Consider the following 25,396-nt stretch of genomic DNA (forward strand, 5'->3'; position numbering starts at 1 on the left):
TGTGTTTCAGAGTAACATGGGCACTCAAATAGGATTACAAATATGTGTGAGGCTGATCTTTACATATTTATCAAAAGTAATGTCATACATGTTTTGATGTGCTCTGACAGGGGATGTTAGCTAATTTCTTAAAACACACTTCCATTACCTTCCCTTTTTTAATAATTTCCTTTTTTTTATATTCACCTTATTGCAGTAGTTTTTATATTAAGCTCCTTTGCTCAATGTTGTATAACTTTTAAACTGATTTAAATGGAATTGTATCAGTTTTTCTTACATTTTATCTTGTAAAGCTCTATGTAACTTTGTTATGAAAAACACTATTAAAAGTTTTACAATTATTATCAGCAATACAATACCACCTGGACCTGAGTGTGTGAGTGTCTGACATTTTCTTTTTTAGCTCAGTTCGAAGTAACTAATGAATACTTGAAATGAAAATCTGTCAGTCCAAGTGATGTTCCATCAACGCAGGCTACATTTAATAGACTAAATGTAAACGTCTGCATGCTAATATGCCAACTTTTAGCAGGTTCGATAGGTGTATATCCAATATCCACCATACCATAGTTACCACCTGTTCTAAGCTTCTGGTCACATTTTGCAGTATGCATGCCAGCCTTCTATCTAGCTTATTTTATATCTCTCGCATGTTTGTTTGCCCTTACATATTTTGCACTGTAATGCTTATTGTCAATATGCAATTATATCTGTGCAATTTGTAAAATAAAATCATTATTTTTAAGTAAATCCAACCCATAAACCCCATTGCTGCAGATATTTGAGAATGAGGTGGTATGCTATGAAAAAGTATTACGCCCCGTCTGTATGCATACTGTGTGCAACATAAATACTGTTGTAAAGGCAGATGCAGTTTGTGTTCAAAGTAAACAAAAAAGAAAGTGCAATTTGGTATGCAGCAAATGATCATGATCACCAGATTAGTTTAACTTGTTAACATTTGCTAATCAGCAGAAAACACAAAACACATTCAAGTCTGATGGGAATTTTAAATGTAAATATGATTTATCCTGAATCCATTGTTTGTTCAGCTGTTCAAACCTGAATCTAAAAGCCTAACAGGGACGATGGATGCCCTTTATACATCTGTTACACTGCTCATCCTCTTACAAAGTAATCTGGTCCAGGTTAAATAACCTTAAAAAGAAAATAAATTGTAAGACTTACATTTTCAACTTGATTATGATGCTATGTAGGAAGAGAAGGGATGACTGAAGACATTACAGTCCATCCCAAGGGGGCAAGTCCGAACAAAACGTCATAAGCTATCTTATAGTAAACTAAACTGTATCGTAACGTTTTTTTGGCCTAAAATATAATATATTTTGTAATGTTTTACATGGCAGCTCGTGTCATTTGTTTTCTCTGACACTGGTGACCAAGACATAATTGTAGAAAACTACAGATTGTGTGGTATCACTTTATTTCATTAAATAAAAAACAAAAACTATATTTGTAGCTTAGCTTTATACACTGCATTGCAGGAAATATACACAATTTTTCTAGATTCAAACCACACAAGCACACAAAAACTCAAATTGATTTAAATAAAAAAACTCAAGAGTTCTCTCAGGGAAAGTGTTAGTTGATCCCTCAGCCTCAGACGGTCTTCAGCCTCTTGGTCTCCACGCTGCGCGGCGCTGCCTCCTCCTGGTCTCTTTTGGCACCTCGGCCCTCGTCGGCCATCTTCTGCTCGCTGGACGCCTCGGAGCTGCTTTCTCTCAGGTTTCTCAGCTCCCTCCTCTCTCTCCTCTCCTCCATCTCACCGATGTCCTCGGCAAAGAGGGTTTTCAGAGCTGGGATGAGCCTGGGAAGGATTTTAAAGTCCTCAAAGCGCATCTAAACAAAAATAAAGTGGATCAAGTAAATGGGGTGAAATATAACTCCAGTGGCTTTTAACAAAGGAAAGCATCTTCATGTACTTGAGGACGGGGACTCAGCAGTGGAAGAAAACAATATAAAGCTCAGGAGTGCAAGCAAACTGTCTGCAGACGATTTATTGTGTGAAATTCTTAAATCGAGGCTCAAAACGTTTCTTGTTATACATCATATGTAGCACTACTACTGTAGCATAGCTCTTACCGTACCGTCATTGCTATGGGCCACAGTGTATTATTGTCTAATTGACCGTTTATCGCGTCATATCTTGTTTGACATTTTCTGACTTAGTTTGGCAGTGGTGCTATACAAATAAACTGGCTGTGTGCAAATGTTTTAGTTAGAATATACATTCAACTGTTTAAACAAACACTGTATATTATTGTGGATGTTTTGTATTAATGCTTGTGTATTCTACAAGGTATTTATTTATGTCGACTGATAAGCGATGATTCACTCAAGGAACATATTTATGGAGGTATAATTGTGAAGCCAGAGAGAATGGAAAAGTGCTCCCACAGTATTTCATATATTGTATTTATTTGTGTTCTTAGATTGAGGATAATACAACTCAGAACTTGTGTTTGCATATTTAAACTTATTAATGTTTAAAACTTTCCTGATTTTAGATCAGAAAAAACAAGAATGGGAATCTCCCCTTTGGATACCGGTTTAAAACGTTTTTGATACTTGTTCAACAGAGAGAATCTGTTTTGTATTACAATACGAAGATACTGTACCTCTGTTGAATATAAACAACAGAAAACTTTGTCTAAATGCTATTAAAATGATGCATTCAGGTGCAATAATTTGGACCAGAAAAACACTTCTCAACTCTGAAATGAATGTGTGATTCAGTGCAGTAGATGGCTGTCATGGTTTTTTTTTTTTAAAGACACAAAGCATAGATGAGAGACATCCAATCCGGGCTTAACTAAGATAAAACATGCAGGGTGTGTCCTGCCATCATTGTGATTAGTTGCAACTATAATAACAAACAAATAATTAAATACAAAATACAAAAAAATAAGACGTAAAGGAGTAAAAAATATATTGTGCTACTTTATTATTTCAAATTGTTCCATTGTTGTGGGGAGTTTTTGCTTTGGCTTTTTGTACACATATATTAGCAGTTAACATTATAACCCCTTGTGCGGAATGCCTTGACAATACTATGTTTCAAATGTGGTCATGCCAACAAAGCCCCTTAGTATTGTATTGTATTATTAGCAATAAGGTTTCAAAAAGAATGTGAAATTGAATGTTTAAATATTTTTGTTTTTAAATACAATCCAAAATAACTGCTCCTCTTCCACACACAAAGGGGAAACGCTGCCTCGTGTGCATGACTATAATGATTATAATGAACACCATGGTGTTGTACAGTAACACGTACCCTCATGTGGTCGAAGGAGATCCCCACCCTGTCGTCGAAGTCCTCGCTGAAGAGAGGGATCTTGGCGTAGCGCTGGCTGAAGTGGTTCAGCATGATGAACTCGGCGTTCATCCTCATGCCGATGCCGATGGCCTGGGAGGTGGTGCTGTCAGAGAACATGGAGCAGAGAGTCAGAGATGTACTGTCTCCTCACTGAAGCTGAAACTAAAGAGCTGCAGGGGGAAACTGACCATGGGAATATTGCTTTTCTATCGGACATAAAGACATTTTTGTGAAGACAGACTCTCACTCTGGCACTATAACCGGTGCAAAAATCAATGTCAATTTCTGTGGAAAGTGGAGAAGTTTGACATTGCACTCAAAACTGAGTCAACTAGGTGCTTTTATTATGTTGCCTGACTAACTGCCTTTTTATTCATTTACAAAAACACCATTAAAGCCCTGCAGAGGCAGTTTGTGACACTTTATTTCTCTCACCTATGTTTTTTATCCACGGCCTCCTCCTCCATCCCGTCTTCCAGCGTTGCCTCGTGGATCAGCAAGGTTGCATCCTTTCCTGCAAAATCAAAACAAACCAATCAGAGGGCCTGCATCACAGAGAAGAACTTCCTGTCCCGCAGGAAATCAATCAGGTAGTCGGGCCTAATCAAGACATGGGCGCGCCCTGTTTGCCGAGCCGTCTGTAATGAACAGGCGTGGGACGTATCGGAGGCTTTGCTTGGACGGAATCCAGTCAAGCAATTTAAGAAGAGTCAATTAAGAAGGATCCCGCGGGAGCCATTAGGGAGGCTGCCAGCTGCGAGAGTGATCGAAAGCATTAAGAAATATCTGATAAATTATTCAGACCCAACCCGTGTAGTCAAGCTTCAGCTAGATAACCTTATATCACTGGGATATTGAAAGCATATGCTCAATTTGCTCTTACATACCATAGGAGCCTGAGTGAAACTTTAATATCATACATCATTATAGCTGTAGGACATATGGCCATGTTATGTGGTCGTGCCCTTACATTTTTGGGCTGTAAGTTCAAAACTTAGGAAATGTTGGGTTTGGACTCTTGTCTACTTATGTTGCGGTCTCTAACTTTTTTGTGTGTTCATATTGGTTTTGTGATTTGCCTTTTTATTTATTTGAATTTTTTTTTATTATTTTGCACTTTCTTTAATTAGTTTAAAGAAAGGAGTTTTTTAACAAGCAATTTGTTGTATAAGGGCATTATAGTAAAAGTAGCAGATCCAAGGACACTTGAAAGGGGCCCTATAATCCTCATTTTCAGGTTCATATTTGTATTTTGTGCCTCTACTGTGACATGTCTCGATTCTTTAATATTCAAAAAGATATTTATTTTTCTCATACTGCCTGTGCTGCAGCACCTCTTTTCACCCTCTGTCTGAAACCAGAGCCCAGTCTGCTCTGATTGGTTAGCTGGCCGGCTCTAATGTGATTGGTCAGCCGTTTAGAGATGTCCCGCCCCTTAGCCTACCATGTTCAATGTGTTTAGAGCTAGCCAATAGAAGCACGAGTGTTATGTAGTGATGTCACTATGTTACGGAAGTAAACTAAGGAGTCCAATGGAGGCGTTTCAGGCAGGGGGGGGGGAGTGGGGGGTTGAAGTGTGTGGGAGAGAAACTCCCTCTGGAGGGAACACAGAGATAGGACACACTACAGGAAAGGGGGAACCCCAAAGAGCATAATAAGGCCCCTTTGATTTATGTCTATTTATCCAACAATTTTACAACATTATGGCATATTTCCCCCCTCGTGCAGTCGTTTCTCTGAGTGTCACTGACCGGTCTGCACGAAGGCGTTGCAGGGCATGGTGTCGCCGGAGAAGGCCAGCTTCCAGCCTGATGTGTGTGTGAAGCTGCAGGCGAAGGAGTTCTTACAGTGATGCACTGTGCATGTCTGGAACTGAGAAACACAAAACATGAGTATATTTCAAATAAACTGGGCCGCTTTTTATATTGGAAAATGCAGCGGTAACACACGTTATCCAGATCGTTCTTCCTCAGCAGCGCTTGGATGAACGACTTTACCCTCTGCTTGGGAATCTCAGCACCGGCACACAGATATGTGTTCGGGATGAGGCTGAAACAAGAAACAGAGGGGTTGTAGTGATTCATTTCATACACGTGTTTCTACTTAAACCACAGAAACAGGAACATGCATCAGTATATGGTTTTCGCAGAACATAAATAAACTTGAATTATTTCTTTAAATTCCTTTCTTTATATCTATATAAACTCAAGATACTTACCCAGGGCATCAATATTGAGTGAACATCATATCATATTACAAAGGAAAGCAGCCGTGATGATTTGAATCCAGAAATGATCTTATTCTACCCCATAAACGTATCTTCCCTATCAATACATGACAGGGAGAAGGCAGCTCCTTCCATGCTTATAAGGTTCCAAAAGTCTTTCAGAGATTTATTTTAGTTTAATCAGTTAGCCTTTCTAACTATTCAGTTCATGAGAATAAAAACAAAACACCAACCTAAAGCCATGCTGGCAGTGCGGCTGTAATACTCACATGTGTACATAATAAAACATATATATTTCACAACCTTCCATTGAGAAACTGTAGATAAAATAACTAGTCAGTCCTTAGTTTATCCAGCAAATAAACAGTTTTTAAATATCCAATATTGCCATGTAACTGGATATAACTTTTTCACACGTCATATGATAATAATAATAATAATAATAATAATACTAACTATTATCAGAATTATCTTAATTATCATAGTTTATATAAAAATAGGATGAGAAAGGAAATGACTGATTTATCTTTTTTCTTTATCCTGCAACTGGATGACTAACGGGAGGGCTACCTCTGTATAAGCTATGCTTTCTGCCCTCCCACTTCTACTAATTTAGTTTGTTTGTTGGATGTATAAATTGTTTAATTATTGAAATAGTAGAATAAAGAAAAAAAGAACAATGAAAAAACCAGAGACCAAACTAAATGTTGCCGACACACACATCCATGGTCTCGAAACATAAAAAGGTCAAGTTTATATTGTTATATTTGGAGTCTTTGTGTGCACATACTTGATGTGGTGCAGGATCTCCTGGCAGTAGTCGTGGTACTCAGTACTCGAGTTGAGGGGGGATGGCATCCCCCCTGAAATAAAAACGGTCAAAATCATCCCCCTTCTAAAACTGCCATCCCCCCCTTTCCATCCCTTATGTAATTTTATCAATGAACGTGGCACTGGTATTACTGCTATTTCAACATTAATTTTGCGCTTTTTGAGTAAAATACTATGGGCACACACGCAATGACATTTTTACCAAGTCACTGACGCTATACTATGCGAGTGCCCTAGCGGGCGCCAGAGCGCCGTGATGCGCCTGTTTGATCGATGCCAGAAGCGCAGGTAACGGTCATCACAATGGCCAAGCAACCAGGAGGACAACGCGATCTGAGGGACTTCATATTTAAAAATACTAAAAATAACATTTCAGGTAAGTCAAGAATCAGTAATCTTAGTCATTACTCACTACTTTAGTCAGCAAAGGTGGAATCTATGGACATAAGCAGCAATAACAACTTAGTTTGGAGTTTAGCTACGTTTTTCTCTCATGTTAGCTAGCGGGTAAGACTCAAAACTGTTGATGAAATGATACCACCAGCACCAGAAGAGCTGAAACCCCTCCTTCAAGCAGTGAACACTCTGGTCATCTCCACAGCTGAGTCAGCAGGGTCGGCTCTAGAACAAATCAAATGGGGGGGAAATCATTTACCAAGGGGGGGCACACACTGCCGTCAACAACCAACACACAAACACCAACGCAACTTCAATTTAAAAAAACATGCTGTAAAGTCTATTGTCTTTCATACACATTGCAGGGGTGTAGTGCTATTGTATAGCGCACCTATGACCTGCACCCTTGCTGCGAAGGGGACCCAAGTTCCCATCAGCAAAAACACGTGGGTTTGCTATCCTGGCTCCAAAATGGTGGAATGAGCTCCCCTTTGACATCAGGACAGCAGATAGCTTACACACCTTCCGGCGCAGACTGAAAACTCATCTCTTTCGACTCCACTTTGAGCGATAGAACTATTAACAAAGCACTTATATACTAATAAAGGGCTGGCTTATCTAAAGCCAGTTGAGTAGCACTTGAAATGTTTTTGCTCTATGAAACCTGATGTACTTATATGATTCTGTTTTCTTCAAGTTTGTATTTTGTTGGTCGAACGCACTTATTGTAAGTCGCTTTGGATAAAAGCGTCAGTTAAATGCAATGTAATGTAATGTAATAATGTAATTGATTGTTGCACGACCACCAAAACAGAAACATATGGACATAGGCCACCATATAAAAAGTGTGCAAATGTATTTAGTATCCTATCCATGTGAACATGTTTTAGGTGGGGGTGGACCTAACCTCCTCTAGGAGGGTCTGGGGGTATGCTCCCCCGGGAAGATTATTTTTTAAATATTGAAGTTAAATGCATCAATCTGGAGCACTTTGAGAGCTAAATGAAGAGATCTATGGATAGCCTACATCTTTCAGCACCCATATGAAACAGAACTGTACACAGATTTACTTTTTCTTTATGGATATTTTACTAATCACTCCCCTTTAAACTGTATTCTTGTGTTACTGTCCTATAGTATTTCATACCCGTTTTTCATTTATTCTCTTATTTTTTTAATAACTATAGGCTAATGTACATATAAATGTGTTCCTCGCAAATACTTGTTTACATAAATGGTGACCAAACCGTTTGACCCACTGAGATAACTTACACTAAAGTTAACTATCTAAACACTGAGAGAGTCCTTACCTCACTGAGCTGAGGTTATACGATCCTCACAGTCTGACAGGAGAGGACTCTCCTCCACCTTGGTGTAGAAACAGCTCTTTATATCCATTAGCATAGCTAGCTAACCAGATGCTAACAACAACATTCCACATTACCGCTCGCGCACTCACAAAATGCGATCGTGCCACACACACAGAGCCGAGCTTGAATGAAACACAGAGACCCAGAAGTAGGCTACTTGTACTGTACTGTATATCATATTATTTTCGATGGCTTTACTGTATAATCAGTGTAACAGATGAACAGATCGCCACGGGGCTTTCATCAAAACACACAGCCATGTAATGATAACAAAACAAAAGTCGGGGGTCATTGGTCAAGCAACACACCAATCAGAGAGCAGCAGTGAGTCAGGCTGTGTTTTATATTTGTATTATTTATTTCTGATGTATTTCACACAAAAAACCTTTAGTGGAAACGTTTTCACTTATATGATTTTTTTTTTTAAAGTGGCAAGGCTTGCCCACCCGTGGGGGGGCACAGTGACTCATTTGGGGGGGCATGGCCCGCGAATGACCCCCCATGACGCCGACCCTGGCTGAGTGTGAACGTGGGTTTAGTCAGATGAACATTTTAACCACAACTAGAAGCTCCCTGGAGGTAAAAAGCATGTCAGCCAATTGCTTTTCATCAAGTGTGTTGGCCCTCCACTGAACAAGTTCAGACCATAGGTATTATGTCAAGACTTGGCTTCAAAGCCATTGCTTAGCTAACAATCCGAAAGCAAGAGCCAGAAAAATTGAGACCAAAAAGCATGATTATGAACATCTTTGGAAACTTCTATGAGATGGGGGAGAGTGGAGTAGGCAGCCATTGACAACATTGGTCCTATTTTGTATTATCTGTATAATCTTTTAATATATTTTCATATTTCGTAAACAATTTCAATTTGCACTTAATGCCCTGTTCCTAAAAATTTTCATGAAGAATTTACATAATGATTTAATTAATTACGATACAAATGTAACCCTTTAGATACCAGTTTTGATCGTATACCAGTAACTGCTTTTTTGAAAAAATACACTATAATTAAATATTCTAAAAACTATTTTGACTTTATTATTAGTATAATCAGTTGATCCATCTGAATAATAAATGAGGGACTGTTAACCTACAAGATTTGTACCATATACTTCATTATAACCACATTTGTGTATTCCCCCTCCCCTTTAAATTAAAGTGAAACAAATATTTTGCCCTAATTGTCCTCTGCATTTGACCCTAAATGTTATTCTACTCTAATTCTGAGGTGACTTGGTCAAGAGCAATGAAAGGAGTATCTGAACATCCATAACATGCATGTTGTTTTAGGAGTATAATAATTATCTTTATGCTGGTAGGTCTCCCACCCTCGGCGGGTTATCAGCACAAATTATGTCCCCATATGATAAAATCCACCATCCCCCCTGATTTTTTTTTACAACTTGAGTACTGGTGGTACTGGTTGCAGCGGGGCCACCAGGAACACGTGGGTGAACGGCTTCCCCAGCGCTGTCTGAAACACACAAACATCGTTTCAAGTTATTCTAAAACATTAAATGACCAAAAATAAACCATGTTTTAGGACTCATTGCGTTTTTTTCCTTTACATACAAGGTCTTTCCCTCTGATACAGCAACATTAGCAGCCCCTAAGAGGAAAGAGATGATTGACTGATTTTATATATGGATATCAAATCCAAGGGATAAGATGTAGAAGTGCAAACACAGATTTCCAACTTGGTCCCTGAGGTTATAAAAGAACGGGACAGACCATCACATAAAACAAGAACAAGTCAAGAGTCTGCACTGAAAAAAAAAGGCTGTTGGATTTACATGATTTTAATATGGACATCGGTTGCACATATTAAAAACGTGTGTACTCAAAACTATTCCATTATGTTAAAGACACACAACTATGATATGTCAAAGAAACATGAAATTGTTATGTTAATGTGAATATTTCCTTTAATATAGGTATATTCATTTACCCTATGTTTAACCAACATGACTTTTTAATGTTCATTTTAGGCTTTTAATATGCTCAGTATATTTAACTTGTACCTGTTAAAGCAACAGGATTTATTTATTTAAGCTTCACCGTAAAAAGTCTGTTGGACTTAAGTAATAAAAAACATGGACATCGGTTGCATATATTAAAATCTTGTGTACTCAAAACTATTCCATTATGTTAAAGGTGGGGTAGGTAAGTTTCAGAAACCGGCTCGAGTGCACTACAATTTGAAAGTACACAGCCGAAAAGAATCCGCCCCTTCCTTCAGACTTCCTTACAGAGCACCTCCTCCAACACACATGAACGCGCACATGACGTCAGCAGACTGGTGAAAGTGGCCGCCTGTTGCTGGCGAGTCATGGAAGTACTGCTGCAATGCACGCCCAATGACGGCACGCCCAATGAGGGCACGAGATACATTTGTGCGTGAAACAAGATGGAAGGCTGACAGACAGGGCGGCAATCCGTTTAGCCGGGCCGGCTAAACGGATTGGTTGTACTTTTTACAGTATTACGGCTTCCACAGATGACATTTTTGTATGGATTTTTTGTCAAAGCACTTAAAATATTCATTGCTATCGGGATGTTAAGAGCATTCCATGGAATATAACAAAAAGTGTATCTCGAGCCGGTTTCTGAAACTTACCTACCCCACCTTTAAAGACACACAACTATGTTATGTCAAAGAAACATGAAATTGTTATGTTAATGTGAATATTTCCTTTAATATAGGTATATTCATTTACCCTATGTTTAACCAACATGACTTTTTAATGTTCATTTTAGGCTTTTAATATACTCAGTATATTTAATTTGTACCTGTTAAAGCCACATTAATGTTTTGTTTAAACTACATGCTATAGTTTTTTAATCTACCTAGTGCTCAAGGGGTACATAATATTATTTATTTCATGTGAATAGAGGCATGTCGTACATTCTTCTACAGGATCCATCCTAATCTCTTATATCTACAGCATTTATCATAACATTTTAAAACAAATAGTCAATAAAGACAAACACATTTCTTTGAACAACATTCATGTATTTTTCTCAAAAAATAAAACAATATTAACAACCACCACCCATCCAGATGAGCTTTTGGTTTTTCCATCATGCAGCCCCAGGAGAATTAACAAATACATTCAAAATAAAGAAATAGAATAAATAGAAAATGTTTGTAATGCATGTACATATACATTATTGTGTTAGAACACAGCAAGGAAGCTTAAAGGAAACTATTCTCCCGACCAAAATAAAGGTTTATTGGGCCAAATGGCAAAGAAAGGCTTATTTTTGTAACTCATTCATAGTAAACAATTAACAGAAAATGTCAACGCCTAGCCGAAAAAAGGAAATGTTCTTGCAAATCCATTATTTAAATAGTAACCTGCTAATATGAAAGGGCACTTTAATACAAAAAAGCAATGGCATTGCTTTTGAAAAGTACATGGAAGTATTACAAATAAAAACAAGCACTGACATTTTGAAGTTAGTACATTCTGAAACACATGACAAATGGTACATTCTGAAAACACATGACCCCAGGAAAAACACACATTTCTGAAACATGCAAATCAATACATCAAAAAGCATGAACAAAGGAAGTGCAAGACAGTTGTATCGATGAAAGTCCAGTATAAATGCTGTAAAAGTGCACAATGGTCCATGGCAACAGCTCACTCAAATAGTTTGTTTTTAAAAGCTTGGGCTTTCTTGGAGAGCATGTTGCCATCTAGCTCCATTAACATTTGCTGGAGCACTTCGAACGTGCACTTCAGTTTAGGGGGGTAGTTCAGGTTCATTGCAGACATTAGTCCAAATAACATGGTAGCAGCTAATGCGATGTTGTCCACATCAGTTATTACCTGTTGGCCTTCCAGGACAATCTGTCCTCTGGTCTCATCTGTCCTCTGGTCTCATGGTGGAATTGTGTTTGACAACATAAAGTCCCACTATCCCCTCAATGGACCGCAGAATGACGTCTTCATCTTCTGCCTGCAGAGTGCACAGTCACAAAAGGAACAGAGTGAGATCTAACAAATACATTTTGTCAGATTTCTGTACTTTTAAGCCTCCTTGTTATCTGATATACTCCTGTCTGACCTGATAAAAAAATCAGGTCAGACATTCAGGTTCATTTCCTTTATCCGTTTTAAATTAAAAGCCCTCTAGCTTTTCAGTGTAGTCTGGCTATTAAACAAAAAACAGGGATGTTCACATACTTTAGGCTATATACTATGTGGTGTTTCAATAAATACATATTTTAAAGCCCAAAAAAAAATCAAAAGGTCAAATATTACTTCTACTGACCACAAACTCTCTCAGCAGATCTTCTGGGTCCTAATTGAGGTGCACACACAGCCCCTTGAGAAGACAATCCCGGCCTAAATCGACATCATCAACCTAAGTGAAGGGGAATAAGAAAATAAAGAATCTGTTTTGCTCAATGAAATGTGTACACTATTGACTCAATGTATAATTTCCTTAAAATGAATTCTTACTTGAGTCATGTTTGACATAATACAGTTCAGACGCTGGCCTATCTGTCCTCCTCTCTTCTCCAAAATCTTCAGAAGTTTGTCATATAGCATATCCAGCTGAGAGAGACATCTGATTAGAGGGGCAGGGTTGTTATATGCTTAAACTCTGCATTTATCAAAGAAAACAAAATATCACAGTCATAAAAATCATCAAATAATTTCATTTTCTAATGATGTTATGATTGTAGTTGTGTGCTAAATGTATTTACAAAACCACATACCAGGCATATCTTGCCTCAAAACGCTGCAGAGAAACTAGTCCATGCATTTGTTACTTCAAGGCTAGCTTATTGTAACTCTTTATTATCAGGGTGTACCAAAAAGTCAGTCAAGTCGCTTCAGCTGATTCAAAATGTATTGACCAGAGCACGGAAAAGGGACCACATTACTCCTGTTTTGGCTCCATAGTGAGAATAACTTTGTATATCAAGTACGAACAACCAGGTTAGACTACATTACATTTCATTTACGTTTTTTTCCAAAGCGACTTCAAATAAGTATTACTGTAATATAAGACTACATATAAGAAACACCCTTATAGCCATTTCAACAAACAAAACATTATCACTTTTGTAAAGGAGGCTTTATCGCAGAATGTTTGGCTTTTGCCTCTCACTTTCTGAATAACTTTTGCCTAATAAATCAGAAAATGTGTATATCCCTGCAATGTTTGCAGTATGTAAATGTTATGAATAAATATTCAGAAATTGTCAGACTAATACCAGTTTTCAGTTAGTTAAATATCAAGTTTAAATTAGTCAAGTAAATCACACAAAACATTTGAATACTCACCATTTACTACAGAGCCTTTGGAACAATGTTCAAAGCAAGGCTGAGGTCAATCTTCTCCACACCAATTACCTATCACAGAAAAACACATTTGAAATTATTTCAATATTCACACACAAATAAAACAAAAATGTTCTGCTCCTTAAAGGCGACATTTACCATTTAATGATGTACCTTTAGGTTAATATGAACCGACTTCGGCCGAGATGGGCGCCTCCAGTGTAAAAAGCTACAGTAGCCTATACTAATGCAATGAGTACAACTTTGTACGGAGCCATACACATCAACGTTGCGAGCTCATTTCCATTGGTTTCAATGGAGACCTGGGGCCCAGTCCAATAGTCAATTTAGCTTAGGAACCTTCCTAACGGAGTGAAATGACCCGGAAGTACGTCAGTGGCAGCCATGATAAGTGCCGTTCCAATTCTCCAAATGAAAGGAAAGGAGGTTTCAAACTTCCTTTATAACCTCCTTTAGCTTAGGAACCACTGGACCTCCCTAGCCGAAAGAAGAGGAGAAAAAAACTGCTGCCCCACAATGCATTGCAGCCGCAGCATTTGCCGTCACTCAACAGTCGGCCGTTCACGGACACAAACGATAATGGGAGAAATGATATCATGAAAATTACGGTGCTTATTAAGCATTTTAAAACGTATGTGGTAAGTTGCCAAAGTGCTTTGTTTTGAACGTTCATCAGTATTATAATCAAAAAGAGAAATATGAACGTTAGTTTTTACTGAAATGATCAAATAAAGTCAACATCTCACTGAGCTGTGTGGAGTTTGTTCAACTTTTAAAAGATGTTTGAATGGTGATATACACACTGATAGATGTTAAGGACTAACGTTTATAATAAATACATTTGTATTGATTTTAAGATATTTTCATACAATCATACGTATTGGGATCATTTGTATTAATGTGGACCGGAGGGAGAGGGTGACGAGCATAAGTTTCACTTTCCTTTTTTATTTCAATTCCAACTTTGGTCATGAAGAATATGTTTCTCTGTTGTCCACGTTCATAAAGCAAAGCAACAGCATCAGAGCACGGTGCAGAGTCTCTAGATGAGTTTACAGTAGTCCCTCGTTCTTATTAAACATCCATGTTGTAGTCCGCTATAGAAAACTGTAGTTTCCATAGTTTCCCCACAGCAGCAGACGCACATTCATGACGTCCGCTGGCTCATCATAAACACGTCAGATAGTGAAAGTGCATTCGGATTCTCTAAAGTACCGCAGTCTCTTCTCCTAAATCCTTTTGAATTCTCCTATCCACTATCCCTTAACCCCGTGACGTTTCACTCAGAGGTCAAGGAATAGGAGATAGGGTTAGAATTTAGGAGCTGATTTTTGGATTATCGGAACGCAACCCTGCACTGCAGCAGCGCGCACCGCTCGACACCAATCACAACCGAGAAACATCTCAACTTCCGTAAACACAAGTGTACGGCAAATATAGAAGATAAGTTCATTTCACAGCGGGTGGATCGTAACCCTTACTTTAAGATCTGTCCGGTATGTTCCCCATATTCATGGTATGTGCACCGCTGCTAAAATGTAACACAATCATTAATATCCTCCACTTTCCAGTATCAAGTGTCGCTTTCCGGGACACACCCCCACACACAATATTGTGTCTCTGTTTTGATCTGTGTGTATTTACGGTATTTACATGAACACAGAGCGGATCAAAGCAGAGACATAAACACAGTTTTTTAGGGAAAACACTGCGGTCCCACAGACAATATTGTATCTTTAACAATCAACACCTTAAATGGGTAAAGATGGTCGCTTAACGTAAGATAGGCCTACAACCTGCATCAGCGCCCTTAAAGGTCGGCACAAGAGTAGACATGCAGAGCCGGACCGACGCAGTAAGGTTCTACACCGCCTGACAGCAGACATGAAACAATCATTTAAAACAAGACGTATAGACATGCAAACATGCCGCAAGCTCATCCATCGGCTATGACTCCCCCCTCCCCACTGAGCTCGGTTTAATGTGCATAACTTTGGGCAAGGTTCATAGTTTTAAATATTGTAAATCAAGCAACTGCCGGACTTACGCTCTACAAATACTCAGACTATAAAAACACGCTAAACACAAGTCAATCAATATAAACTCACCTTATGATTTTCATGGCTTTATCCTAGCTAACACCAGTGAATGACAATGTTTACAAATTGACAGCTGTATTTACGTTGCTCTTTGTAACAGCAAATGTGAACTCAGCTTTTTGCAAACAATGCGTCTTGTGATAACCTGTAACTATGACGAGCATTTGATGACATTAAATAACTTGTAATAACTTTTACCTTGTAGAGATCTCCTCGGAACAGAACCAGCTTACTCCTCCGATGCGGGAAGAAAATATGGTAGAACCCCTCCCCCCCTCCTTTGTTTAAAAAAGAAAAAGCTTCACATTTTTAAAAATAAATATATTTAGCAATTTTTTTCTGCTTTACATCTTGTCCATTAAAGTGCCATATTGTTCAGGTTCAATTACGAAACTATTAAAGTACGTGTTTGAGTCCGACCATATTAATTTGTGAATAAAATATTTGTAAATAATAATTAGAAGCTGAGTAATCGGCTGCAGAGCAAGCTGCGACGTATGTGCTCAGTGGGCGGAGTTACAGAGATAAACATAACTTTTTTCTTATTTCCTAACATGATTGAGATTTATAGAACGTACACCCTCAAGATTAAAATAGTTCTACATGATTGATTCATGTTTCGATGAGAAACATGAATAAATTATGTGTCATATTATGTGTCTGCATATTTGCAAATTGAACAACCCCACTTTCCCCTTTTTTCAGTGTGGAACGGGTCTGCTTTCTGAGTCAAAACTAAACATGCAGCGTTCAGTTTTTATATGTACCTGGAACAAACAACAACAGGCGCAGGATCTGCCTGAACCTCTTGTCATTTTGACGCGGCTCAGTTTAAGATCATCCCTTCTGACATGTATTAACGTGCAGCTGCTTACCGTGTGGTGGTCGGCGTGCAGGTGTGAGATGAAGACGGTGGAGATCGTGGACATAGCTTGGTCCACGGCGTCTCCGTAGTGTCTGCAGAGCTGCCCGAAGGTCCCCTCCCCACAGTCCAGCATCAGGGACTGACTCGGGCTACACAGAGAGAGGACATGAGGACAGGGTTTGTTTTAACTGCCATTGTGGAGTTACTCCAGCAACGGAAATTGTATCATTTTTGTATTCAAAGCTTGAATAAAAAACAAATCAAAATTCATTACATTGCATCACCTTTAAGGCCTTATCCCTACCTACAGCACTATTTCTGTAAGCATAGCTTTTCGTGGCCTCTGTTATGTCTCAGAAAATGGAGTGAGTGGAATAGTGTTGCAATGTGGACAGGGGAAACTAACTTTTTAGGTGTGTACAGTCAAAGTGTACGCCTTTCCTTTGTGAAAAGGCCACTTTTTTACAAGTTTGAAAAATCCACATATGCAGAACCATTATCATGAAAAACAGAAGCGACACAAAGCACTACTGAGTTTTCACTGCTGCTACATTAAGACTGAGGACTGAGACTCAAGCTGATAGGTGTGTGTTTGTGAGAAAGAGAGAAGGGAGGTTGTGAAAATAAAGTGATATAGTTTATTTTAAAACGTTGTTTTGGTCTTTTCTTTTTCATGGTCTCGTCTTAGTCGTGGAAAGAAAGGTTGTTGAAGGACATTTTTTGTCATTTTCTCATTGAGGAAATGTTCACACCAAAGGAAGGAAATAATAAACTGTGCACATAACACGTCGGTTTGCTATCCTGGCTCCAAAATGGTGGAATGAGCTCCCCATTGAAATCAGGACAGCAGAAAGCTACACATCTTCCAGCGCAGACTGAAAACACTTCTCTTTCGACTCCACTTCGAGCGATATAATTACTAACATAGAATTTCTAACAAAGCACGTATATACTAATAAAGGACTGGCTTATCTAAAGCTAGTTGAGAAGCACTTGAAATGTTTTGGCTCTATGAAACCTGATGTACTTATATGATTCTGTTTTCTTCAAGTTTGTATCTTCTTGGTCGAATGCACTTATTGTAAGTCGCTTTGGATAAAAGCGTCAGCTCAATGCAATGTAATGTAATGTAACTTTGTATTGATGGTAGGCTGAGGCTGTGGCTCAGTGGAATAATGCGCTGAATTTTGAATCAGGGGGTAAGTTCGAGTCCCACTGCAGTCAGCATGTCATTGTGTCCCTGGGCAAGACACTTCACCCCAAATTGCTCCTGTGGGGATTGTCCACAGTATTGAAGTCAGTAAGTCGCTTTGGATTAAAGCGTCTAACAAGTAACATGTAATGTAACATAAGCTAAAATGACCATCATTTTATGCAATTTCTCTGAAATAATCCTATGAAGCGTGTTATAGCTTTAGTCAGGGCCAAGTGGATGTTTGTGTGCCGGATGAAAGGTTGGACATAATGGGATGATTTGCAGGTGCAATCCAAGTTCAAATAATAAAAGTACATTATTTTATAACCTGTGATCAATACCTGATATTCACTAAAGTGCCACTGACGTTTCTGATCTTCATCGGAAGAGCGGATCCTGTGCCCAAGAAAACCACCTCGAAGGATTTCTCTCTTTGCCCTGCAGATAGAAAAAGATACACGATTAAACTCTTTTTTTCCGCCAAGACCATCCACTTAAAAAGTAGGAAACAGTTTGTCAGGCTTTGAAGTAAGAAACATCCCTTCTGGGCTTTTAGAGAGGAGAACTCACCAGAACAATGAGCAGCGGCAGTGGAGCAAATCTCCCTGCACTTGTCCACTTCCTCCAGAAAGTTTGGGACCTCCGACGCCTCTTTCACAAACTCCTCCGTGTTGCAGGAAGGGATGGCGTCTCTAACGAATGAGAAACAGAGTGAGGAGGAGGAGGAAGAAGAAGACACACACCACTGCCTGCAACAACACTGGCAGGGGATTCTTCCTGACCTTGATGCGCCTCTACAGAACTTGACAGAAACAGCGAGGAGAAAACACTGACAGTTGTAAGACGAGGTGAAGAAGAAAGAAGAAGAGAGCGGCCGAGTGCAATGGTCCATTCCAGATTGTTTTCTGTGACAAGGCAGCAGAGTAATGTCGGCTAAATTGGGGGGATTGAAGGACAGACTGACCTTTGCCACCCCATTACGGGTCTGAGCTGGAACTTGAGCAGACACTGGGCTCTGACGCTGGAGACGTGCAGCGCTGCCTCGGCCTCCTGGGGATGAGACCAAAGCTTTTCATGTTTTCTTATAAACTACTTTTTATGGACCATACTTGAGTTATCCCTTTGTGAAGACTGCTTTCAAAGCCATAGGGAATATAGTTATAGAAAGCCACTGCAGTAAATTATGTGGTGAAACTTTCATTGAGCCAACACCAGGGAAGGACAATACATAACACGGTTTATTTTATTGATGCTAGTCCACATAATTTTCCTGTCTCTCAGATACAAAGAGACGCTGATAAATGCTGTTGCTAAGAGCACTTAAAATATCCAGTTAGCATAAATAACTTTTTAATTGTTTACAATTGTTTGATGTGCAGAACATTATTCTTATACATTTGTTTATACCAAATAAATGCATTAATGCAAATTAAGTGCAGAGCTATTGAAGCAGCCGAGATGTAACCTATTATCAATGTTCATTTAACCGCAGCAACTTTGTGACATTTAGTATTATTAATAATATGAGCCAAAAAAATAACACTCCACTCTCAGAATATTTCCATCAGCCATTGAAAAACCCATTTCCATAACTTCACTTTAAATGAACTGTTTACAATGGTAAACTCCAAACCAAAAATATTATAGTGTTTTTTGTCAAATGACAGCAGATTTTGCTGAAGTAAAGATCATAATTTTGTGATAATTTTATATAAATCATTTTCACCGTGACTTATATGTATTATAGCTGCAATCACGCATTCCTTTAATTATCAAATGACATCACTCCCTTTTACCAAAATGACAAATAAAGCATTTTTTCAGAGCGTAAAAACTCATACGTAGACACAGCTACATCTAGTGGACTTATTTCAAATAACATACCTAAACCGAGGGGGAGAGATGGCTCCATCAGGTTAGTTCAACACGTTTTAAATCAAATAAAGCTCCTCAAATTGTGCTTTATGGAACAGTTCCACAGAACATTAAAAGGGATAAATCTTACTATACTAATTATTTTTCCAATCAATGTCATAAAAAAATGTCAATAATTGTTTTATTCTTTATATTTGTATATCATTTCTTTACCAAAACCCAAATATATTTAGTTCATTAAAAGGTGTAAAACATAGAAAAGCAGTTATTCCAAATACCTTTGTTTTGAAAGTCTTGAGCTCTGGAAAGATCTCCGGGTGGATCATGTTCAGCTGGGCTTGGATTTTGTGACTTCTAACGTTGTGGACCGTGCAATTGTGTTCATTAAGGATCAGATATTCAGTGGTGGAGGGGAATCTGCAGAAACACAGGAAACTGTTAGGGGGGGTATAACAAATACCAGTAACACTTTATATTAAGGTACACAAATTAACCATCAACTCTATAGTTGTTAGCATATTAGCAGTATATTGGCTCTTTAGTAGTCATTATAAAACACTTATTAATGCCTTATTCTACATGACCATATTCTACAAGTAATAAGCCATTAGTTGAGAGTTTTTCCTCAATAACCCTCTAATTAGTGCTTATTTATTGCAAGTAAGGAAGTTGTTGTACATGAGTTTTGGTCTTAATATGCGCTGCTCAGTATGGGCCTAATAAGGCAGTAGGCCTAGTAGCACAAGAATAGTAATTCTCCCATAATAACACTTAACAAATATGATCTATTCTTATGCAAATATAAGTGTTAATTGTGTCTAAATAACTCAAAATTAGGTATTTATATCTTATAATATGTTTTGGGGTATTGACAGTTCAGCTACCAATAGCAAGGTGATATTGACCTGTATGTTTCATATTTGCACATTTATATTTTTGTAACATTTGTACTGAAGGTTAGACAGGAAACCGGGTACAGGAAGTAGGAGAACGTGAACTGAATAGCATGGCAGTAGACATCCATGAGTACACTGCCACTAATTTTCCCTATGCAACCTGAAGAGTAAAAGGGTCAAGTCCGTCAGAAAGCAATGAATGTAAGTGTAAGTGTGAGCCTTACACTTACACTGTAAGGATTAGTAGCATGTATTGTGTTTATGTGATGACATGTGGAGATGTTTAAACTCAATGAGAAAATGCAGTAGCATTCGCGCAAGCGTTAGCATCAACACAGTCTCATGGCATTTCGTGTTCACCAACACGATTTTGTATCTATTGATTCGTGTTCACCAACACGATTTTCCCCTTTTTTTCGTGTTGCACAGCACGATTTTAAAAGCAATGTATTTCTACTGGTAATGTGTTTCGTGCCTGTAGCACGTCTTTTTCTCCGGTCGGGTCGTGGAAGACCGGAAGCTGTGTGGTTCATAAAAACATGTTCTTACCATAGGTTCTTACTCAATATCAAGCCACAATTGTTGCTTTTATTTTAAATCGTATAATTTCGGACTTTTGTTGCCGTCTGTGAGGAAAATAAATGGGGCTCAGAGCCTCAGAATACTGAAATCTGTATTTTTAAATCTTTTGTTCCTTCTAATTTGTTATTCTTTTCAAAATAACACACTGTTATTTACTCACCAATAACACACAATTATCCTTGCTTTTATTTATTGGTTTAATTCCATAATCTCAGGCTTTTTTGGCGTCCGTTAGGAACTGAATTTCCAAAAAAAATAACAGGAAACATAATGTAACGCAGTAACGCACCCATTTAAATCACAGTAACTATAACGGCGTTACTGAATGGGAATAGGTAACTAGAAACGTTATTAGTTACCGCAAAAGGTAGTCCCAACACTGGTTGTGGTTGACATGATGATGACTGCAGGAGTTAAGGGGAGAGGCTGAGCATGCATGAAATGTGCAAATTGACATAAAAATGAATAAATGGGGAAAAAATGCTCAATGTTTTTTAGGCTGTAAACTTTAACTGTTATGTAAGCCAACTAGAAAGACAGTGTATCACTCTTCTTCCTGTACATTAGCAGATAAAAGGCATAACATACTTGAATGAATGGTAAATAAAGAATGCTGGAAATAACTGCATCTCCATTAGCCTATATGCTATGCAGAGACTGCCTTCTTCATGTCGTGAATTGTAGCTGATGTTTTAATATGGCAATTGGCAATTTGACTTATACAACATTCGCAAGTTGTACATTTGACTCATACAATAACCCACCTTCGAGTGATGCTCTAGTTTCTTTATGTTTTTTTTTTTTCCCTCTTGCTTGCGCCGGACTGAAACTGTCTTTTCGCCGACATCTCTTCACCTGCACTAGTGGCCGTATCAAAGCCGTGATTGGTCAGATGTCGATTCATTGCAACGGTGTCGGGTTACAGATGTGCTCCCCTTGTCACCTCTCACTCTCGCGGGGGGTGGGCGGAGAACTGAGTGGAGAACTGCGCACAGCAGCTGAGGCCCTCTGGGCGGGGCCCTCTGGACGGGGCCCCCTGCGCAAGGCGGGGCCCCATGCAGCCTGCGTGATTGGCCTGTAGGGAGGGGCGGCCTTGGGAGAAGACCTCAGATGACAACAGGAAGAGCAAGCCAATAATTGACCTCTTCTACCTGCTGACCTGGACTGACCGGTCGGATGAGGAGAGCGCCTCCACTCGCACATTTCATTTTGTACACCACCGCATCTTTTGTGTAATTAAATGCTGTTAACTTTTATAAGCTTCCCTTGACTCTTTTCAGTCTCTCCTGCCTTCAGGGTTCTAGAATACACTAACATTTGGCTTACCTGGGTGGACCCTGAAGCAGGATAGAGCTCGAAGAGAGGGGAAGGCTGCAAGCTAACTAGCATCACACTAGGCTGCAGAAAATGAGTTTTTGGCTGGGCCTAAACGAAAGGTGAGACAGTTACCTGTTTAATTCCGTGGTGATTGCGAGTGGTGTGGAGATTGTATATAGTGTTTCTATTTATCTCTGTTGTATCTTCGGTGCCGCCCGATTAATGTGAATATTACATAGTATTAAGACCTTTTGGGGAGGCACTAGATTTTATCTGGTTTACACTGGACTGGGTCCATTCATGTTAGTCTATATGTTTGATGTGGAGTTTTTAAGCCGAAACGTATATTTTTGTGCGATGTTCTAAGCCGAAACGATTGTGTACAAGGTTGGTATGAGATCAGCTTTTAAGGTCAGCATCTATAGAATTTAGAGCTAAGATAAATGAAGATTGTGTTATTGTCAAGCAGTGTGGTTTTAATCTGCACATGTTGAGTGTTCCCATTGTTCCCCTTCCCCCAGTCACATGAGGTTAATGCTATACTGCTAAGCTAGTTAGCTAGCCAGTTAGCATTACTAGATGGTGAAATAGTTTGAGTAAAGATACAACCGGTAACTACTGATTAAATACACAGGGATGGTGTAGATGAACGTTGAGAGTAGATTGAGTTTTGTTTTTCATACTTTTCAAAGAAAGTCATTTGAACTTTATTATTTTGGGGAAATAAACAGGAAGTAGGTTTATGAACCGGAAGTACTAATTGATAGATTTGAGAGGAGTTTAAAAATAAAACAGCTCCCCTAGCGGACATAATAAGTATTACAGTTAATACATTCTTCACCACACAGATGTGGTTTCTTTGAATTGAAGTATTGTAGTTGACACATTTTATGGCATTTGCATAATTTCATAAACTTGAGTATACACTGTACACGGTTTATTTGGATTTGCACCATATTCCAATTTTCATATTACAAATTCAAAACCATACACTGTTCATTTTTATTTATTTATTCAGATTTAAAAAATGTGCATTTCAACATTTTAATTTAATTTGTCTTTTGATTTTCCAATTTCAGTTTTACAACAATTTATTTTATTTTTCCAAATTCTGTAAAAAAAAAGAAGAAGAATTTACCAGATTTTAAAGTTAAGTTCAGATGACATAGGATATCTTTATAAAGAATACAAAGGTACTATTCAGAGGATTAGTAATTCATTTTTGATAACTTAATAATATTATCCGTGTACTTAAGAAACATGTCGCCAGAAGACACCAAGTTAAGAGCACTCACAGTACCAGGCACAACTGCAGATATTAAGGCGAGAGTAAACACCTGGTCAGATGCTGGGACAGTTCCCAGTAAAAGACAGAAGACATGGAACCAAATAGAGGAACTGTTCAAGCAGTGGCAAACGAGAGGATTGATTCCAGCAGATGATCAACCTGGACCAACGGAAGCCCATAGAAAAGCTGTAGTTGAACATGAGAATGCTGAATACCTACAACATGAAAAAGCATGGATCAAAGCCGGACAACCCCCTCGGTATGGACCTGCTAAAAACGCTATGAAAAAAGCTGAAAAAAGAAAAGTTATGGTTGCAAGTCTGATTCTCCATCTAAAATATACCAGCCAGGCATTGACAAACAGCTTACATGTGGTAGCAGCAGAAGATCTGCCAGTAATGGAAGAACTCAGCAGAAGAATGGAAGCAGAACTCGGCAGAAGAGAGGAAGAACTCGACAGAAGAATGGAGGAACTCGACAGAAGAATGGAAGAGGAGCTCAACAGAAGAATGGAAGCAGAACTCATCAGAGGAATGGAAGAGAGACGAAAGGCAGATGAAGCCCATAATGACATTATTGAAGAAAGACGGAGGGCAGATGAAGCCCATAATGACATTATTGAAGAAAGACGGAAGGCAGATGAAGCCCATAATGACATTATTGCAGAAAGACAAAGGGAGGAAGATAAATACCAACAACTTCTGGCGGAGAGACGACAAGACAATGTAAGATTCCAGGACATGATGGCAGATAGACAACGGAGAGAAAGGAGAGAAGAACAAAGAACTCAAAGAACACGCCGAACAAACTACTCTCCTGACTATTCCAAAGGACGGGGAGATGAAGATGACGACGGCGGTACACAGTCTGAAACCAGTAGACACTCCCCATACCATGAACAGTCACAGCAACAACGCAGTTTTGCATCTCCTCCTGAGAATAATAGTAGCGATGAAAACGAGCAACATTACCCTGGGACATGCCCCAAAACTAAAAGAACCAAGACCGGTGCACATACCTCCATGCCATTGATAGCGGCTGGAAGAGGAGGATTTCAATACCAATCATGGACTCACAGGGACATGGAAGCATTAGTGTCAAAGCTACCTCCACTCACGAAAGGAGGTCAGAAGTGGGTGAATGATCTGGAGAAGTACACTGTCCAAGACCACCTGTGCTTGGGAGACATGAGAGCCCTGCTTGGACGGATAGAAGGAAGACTAGAGGCAAGAGCAGTAGATTCCGAGGCCAATTGCACGCACGACCCAGATGAAACTTCATTCAACAATATCAGGTCGAATTATTGGGCTGCTATTCGTCACATCTACCCGACAACACGCAGTTTACATGCCCTCAACAGCCTGAGGAAAGGCACAGAGGAAGAAATGCATGCCTTCTTGAAGAGATGTGAAGGAGTGTGGGAGGACTACACTGGAGAACGGCATGACGTTTCTCCGGCTGTTGTAATGTTGTGGAAGGATGCGGTCATTAAAGCCCTTCCCCGATCAGTGCAGGCAGGCCTGGGAGACGTGGTGGGATTAGTCGCTAAACCCATTGAAGAATGGAGACTACATCTCATTCACCACGATATGAAATACCAGGCAACAAAGTGGGGAAATAACGAAGAAATTAAAACACTACAACTAAGACTTTTGAAGATACAAGTAGCTGAGAAAGATGCCAAAGCTAATAAAAACAAGAAATCGACAAAGCAGATGGCCATACTAGCAGAGAAGGCAGGGCGGACACCTCCAACAGTTCAACAAAGCGGAGGAGGAAGTGTATGTCCACAAAACC

At 39.0% G+C, this 25,396-nt stretch overlaps 1 protein-coding gene and 1 long non-coding RNA gene across 3 annotated transcripts; both read right to left on the reverse strand.

Annotated features, from left to right (window-relative positions):
• Window positions 1-1,463: 1,463 nt before the first annotated feature.
• Window positions 1,464-24,207, reverse strand: LOC117539873 (zinc phosphodiesterase ELAC protein 2-like). Its single transcript, XM_034206228.1, has 15 exons — window positions 23,969-24,207; window positions 19,795-19,933; window positions 18,606-18,691; window positions 18,212-18,333; window positions 17,983-18,079; window positions 16,457-16,595; window positions 9,734-9,770; window positions 9,585-9,631; window positions 8,416-8,429; window positions 6,355-6,399; window positions 5,287-5,386; window positions 5,089-5,209; window positions 3,773-3,851; window positions 3,296-3,440; window positions 1,464-1,860 (listed from the first exon to the last, which is right to left on the reverse strand). Exons 1-15 carry the CDS (start codon window positions 24,205-24,207, stop codon window positions 1,621-1,623), a joined length of 1,650 nt encoding a protein of 549 aa, XP_034062119.1. The 3' UTR covers window positions 1,464-1,620.
• On the reverse strand, window positions 11,190-15,822 carry LOC117539849. 2 transcript variants are annotated; one of them, XR_004568077.1, is made up of 5 exons: window positions 15,780-15,822; window positions 13,465-13,533; window positions 12,634-12,742; window positions 12,443-12,535; window positions 11,190-12,127 (listed from the first exon to the last, which is right to left on the reverse strand). It is a non-coding gene; the product is annotated as an uncharacterized LOC117539849 (long non-coding RNA). The 2 variants fall into 2 exon arrangements; XR_004568078.1 differs by lacking the exon at window positions 15,780-15,822 and adding an exon at window positions 13,621-13,928.
• Window positions 24,208-25,396: the final 1,189 nt, after the last annotated feature.

The sequence above is a fragment of the Gymnodraco acuticeps genome, unplaced genomic scaffold, assembly GCF_902827175.1.
Source record: "Gymnodraco acuticeps unplaced genomic scaffold, fGymAcu1.1, whole genome shotgun sequence".
Lineage (NCBI taxonomy): Eukaryota > Metazoa > Chordata > Actinopteri > Perciformes > Bathydraconidae > Gymnodraco > Gymnodraco acuticeps.

Excerpts from the sequence above, each read along its gene's own strand:
- LOC117539873 (XM_034206228.1), bottom strand. The coding sequence starts at position 24,207 with ATGGGCTTCATCTGCCCTCCGTCTTTCTTCAATAATGTCATTATGGGC. Across the intron at positions 18,692-19,794 it reads TCAAGACTTTCAAAACAAAG|GAGGCCGAGGCAGCGCTGCA; the intron begins GTATTTGGAATA and ends TCTCATCCCCAG. Across the intron at positions 18,080-18,211 it reads TGCCGCTGCTCATTGTTCTG|GGCAAAGAGAGAAATCCTTC; the intron begins GTGAGTTCTCCT and ends TTCTATCTGCAG.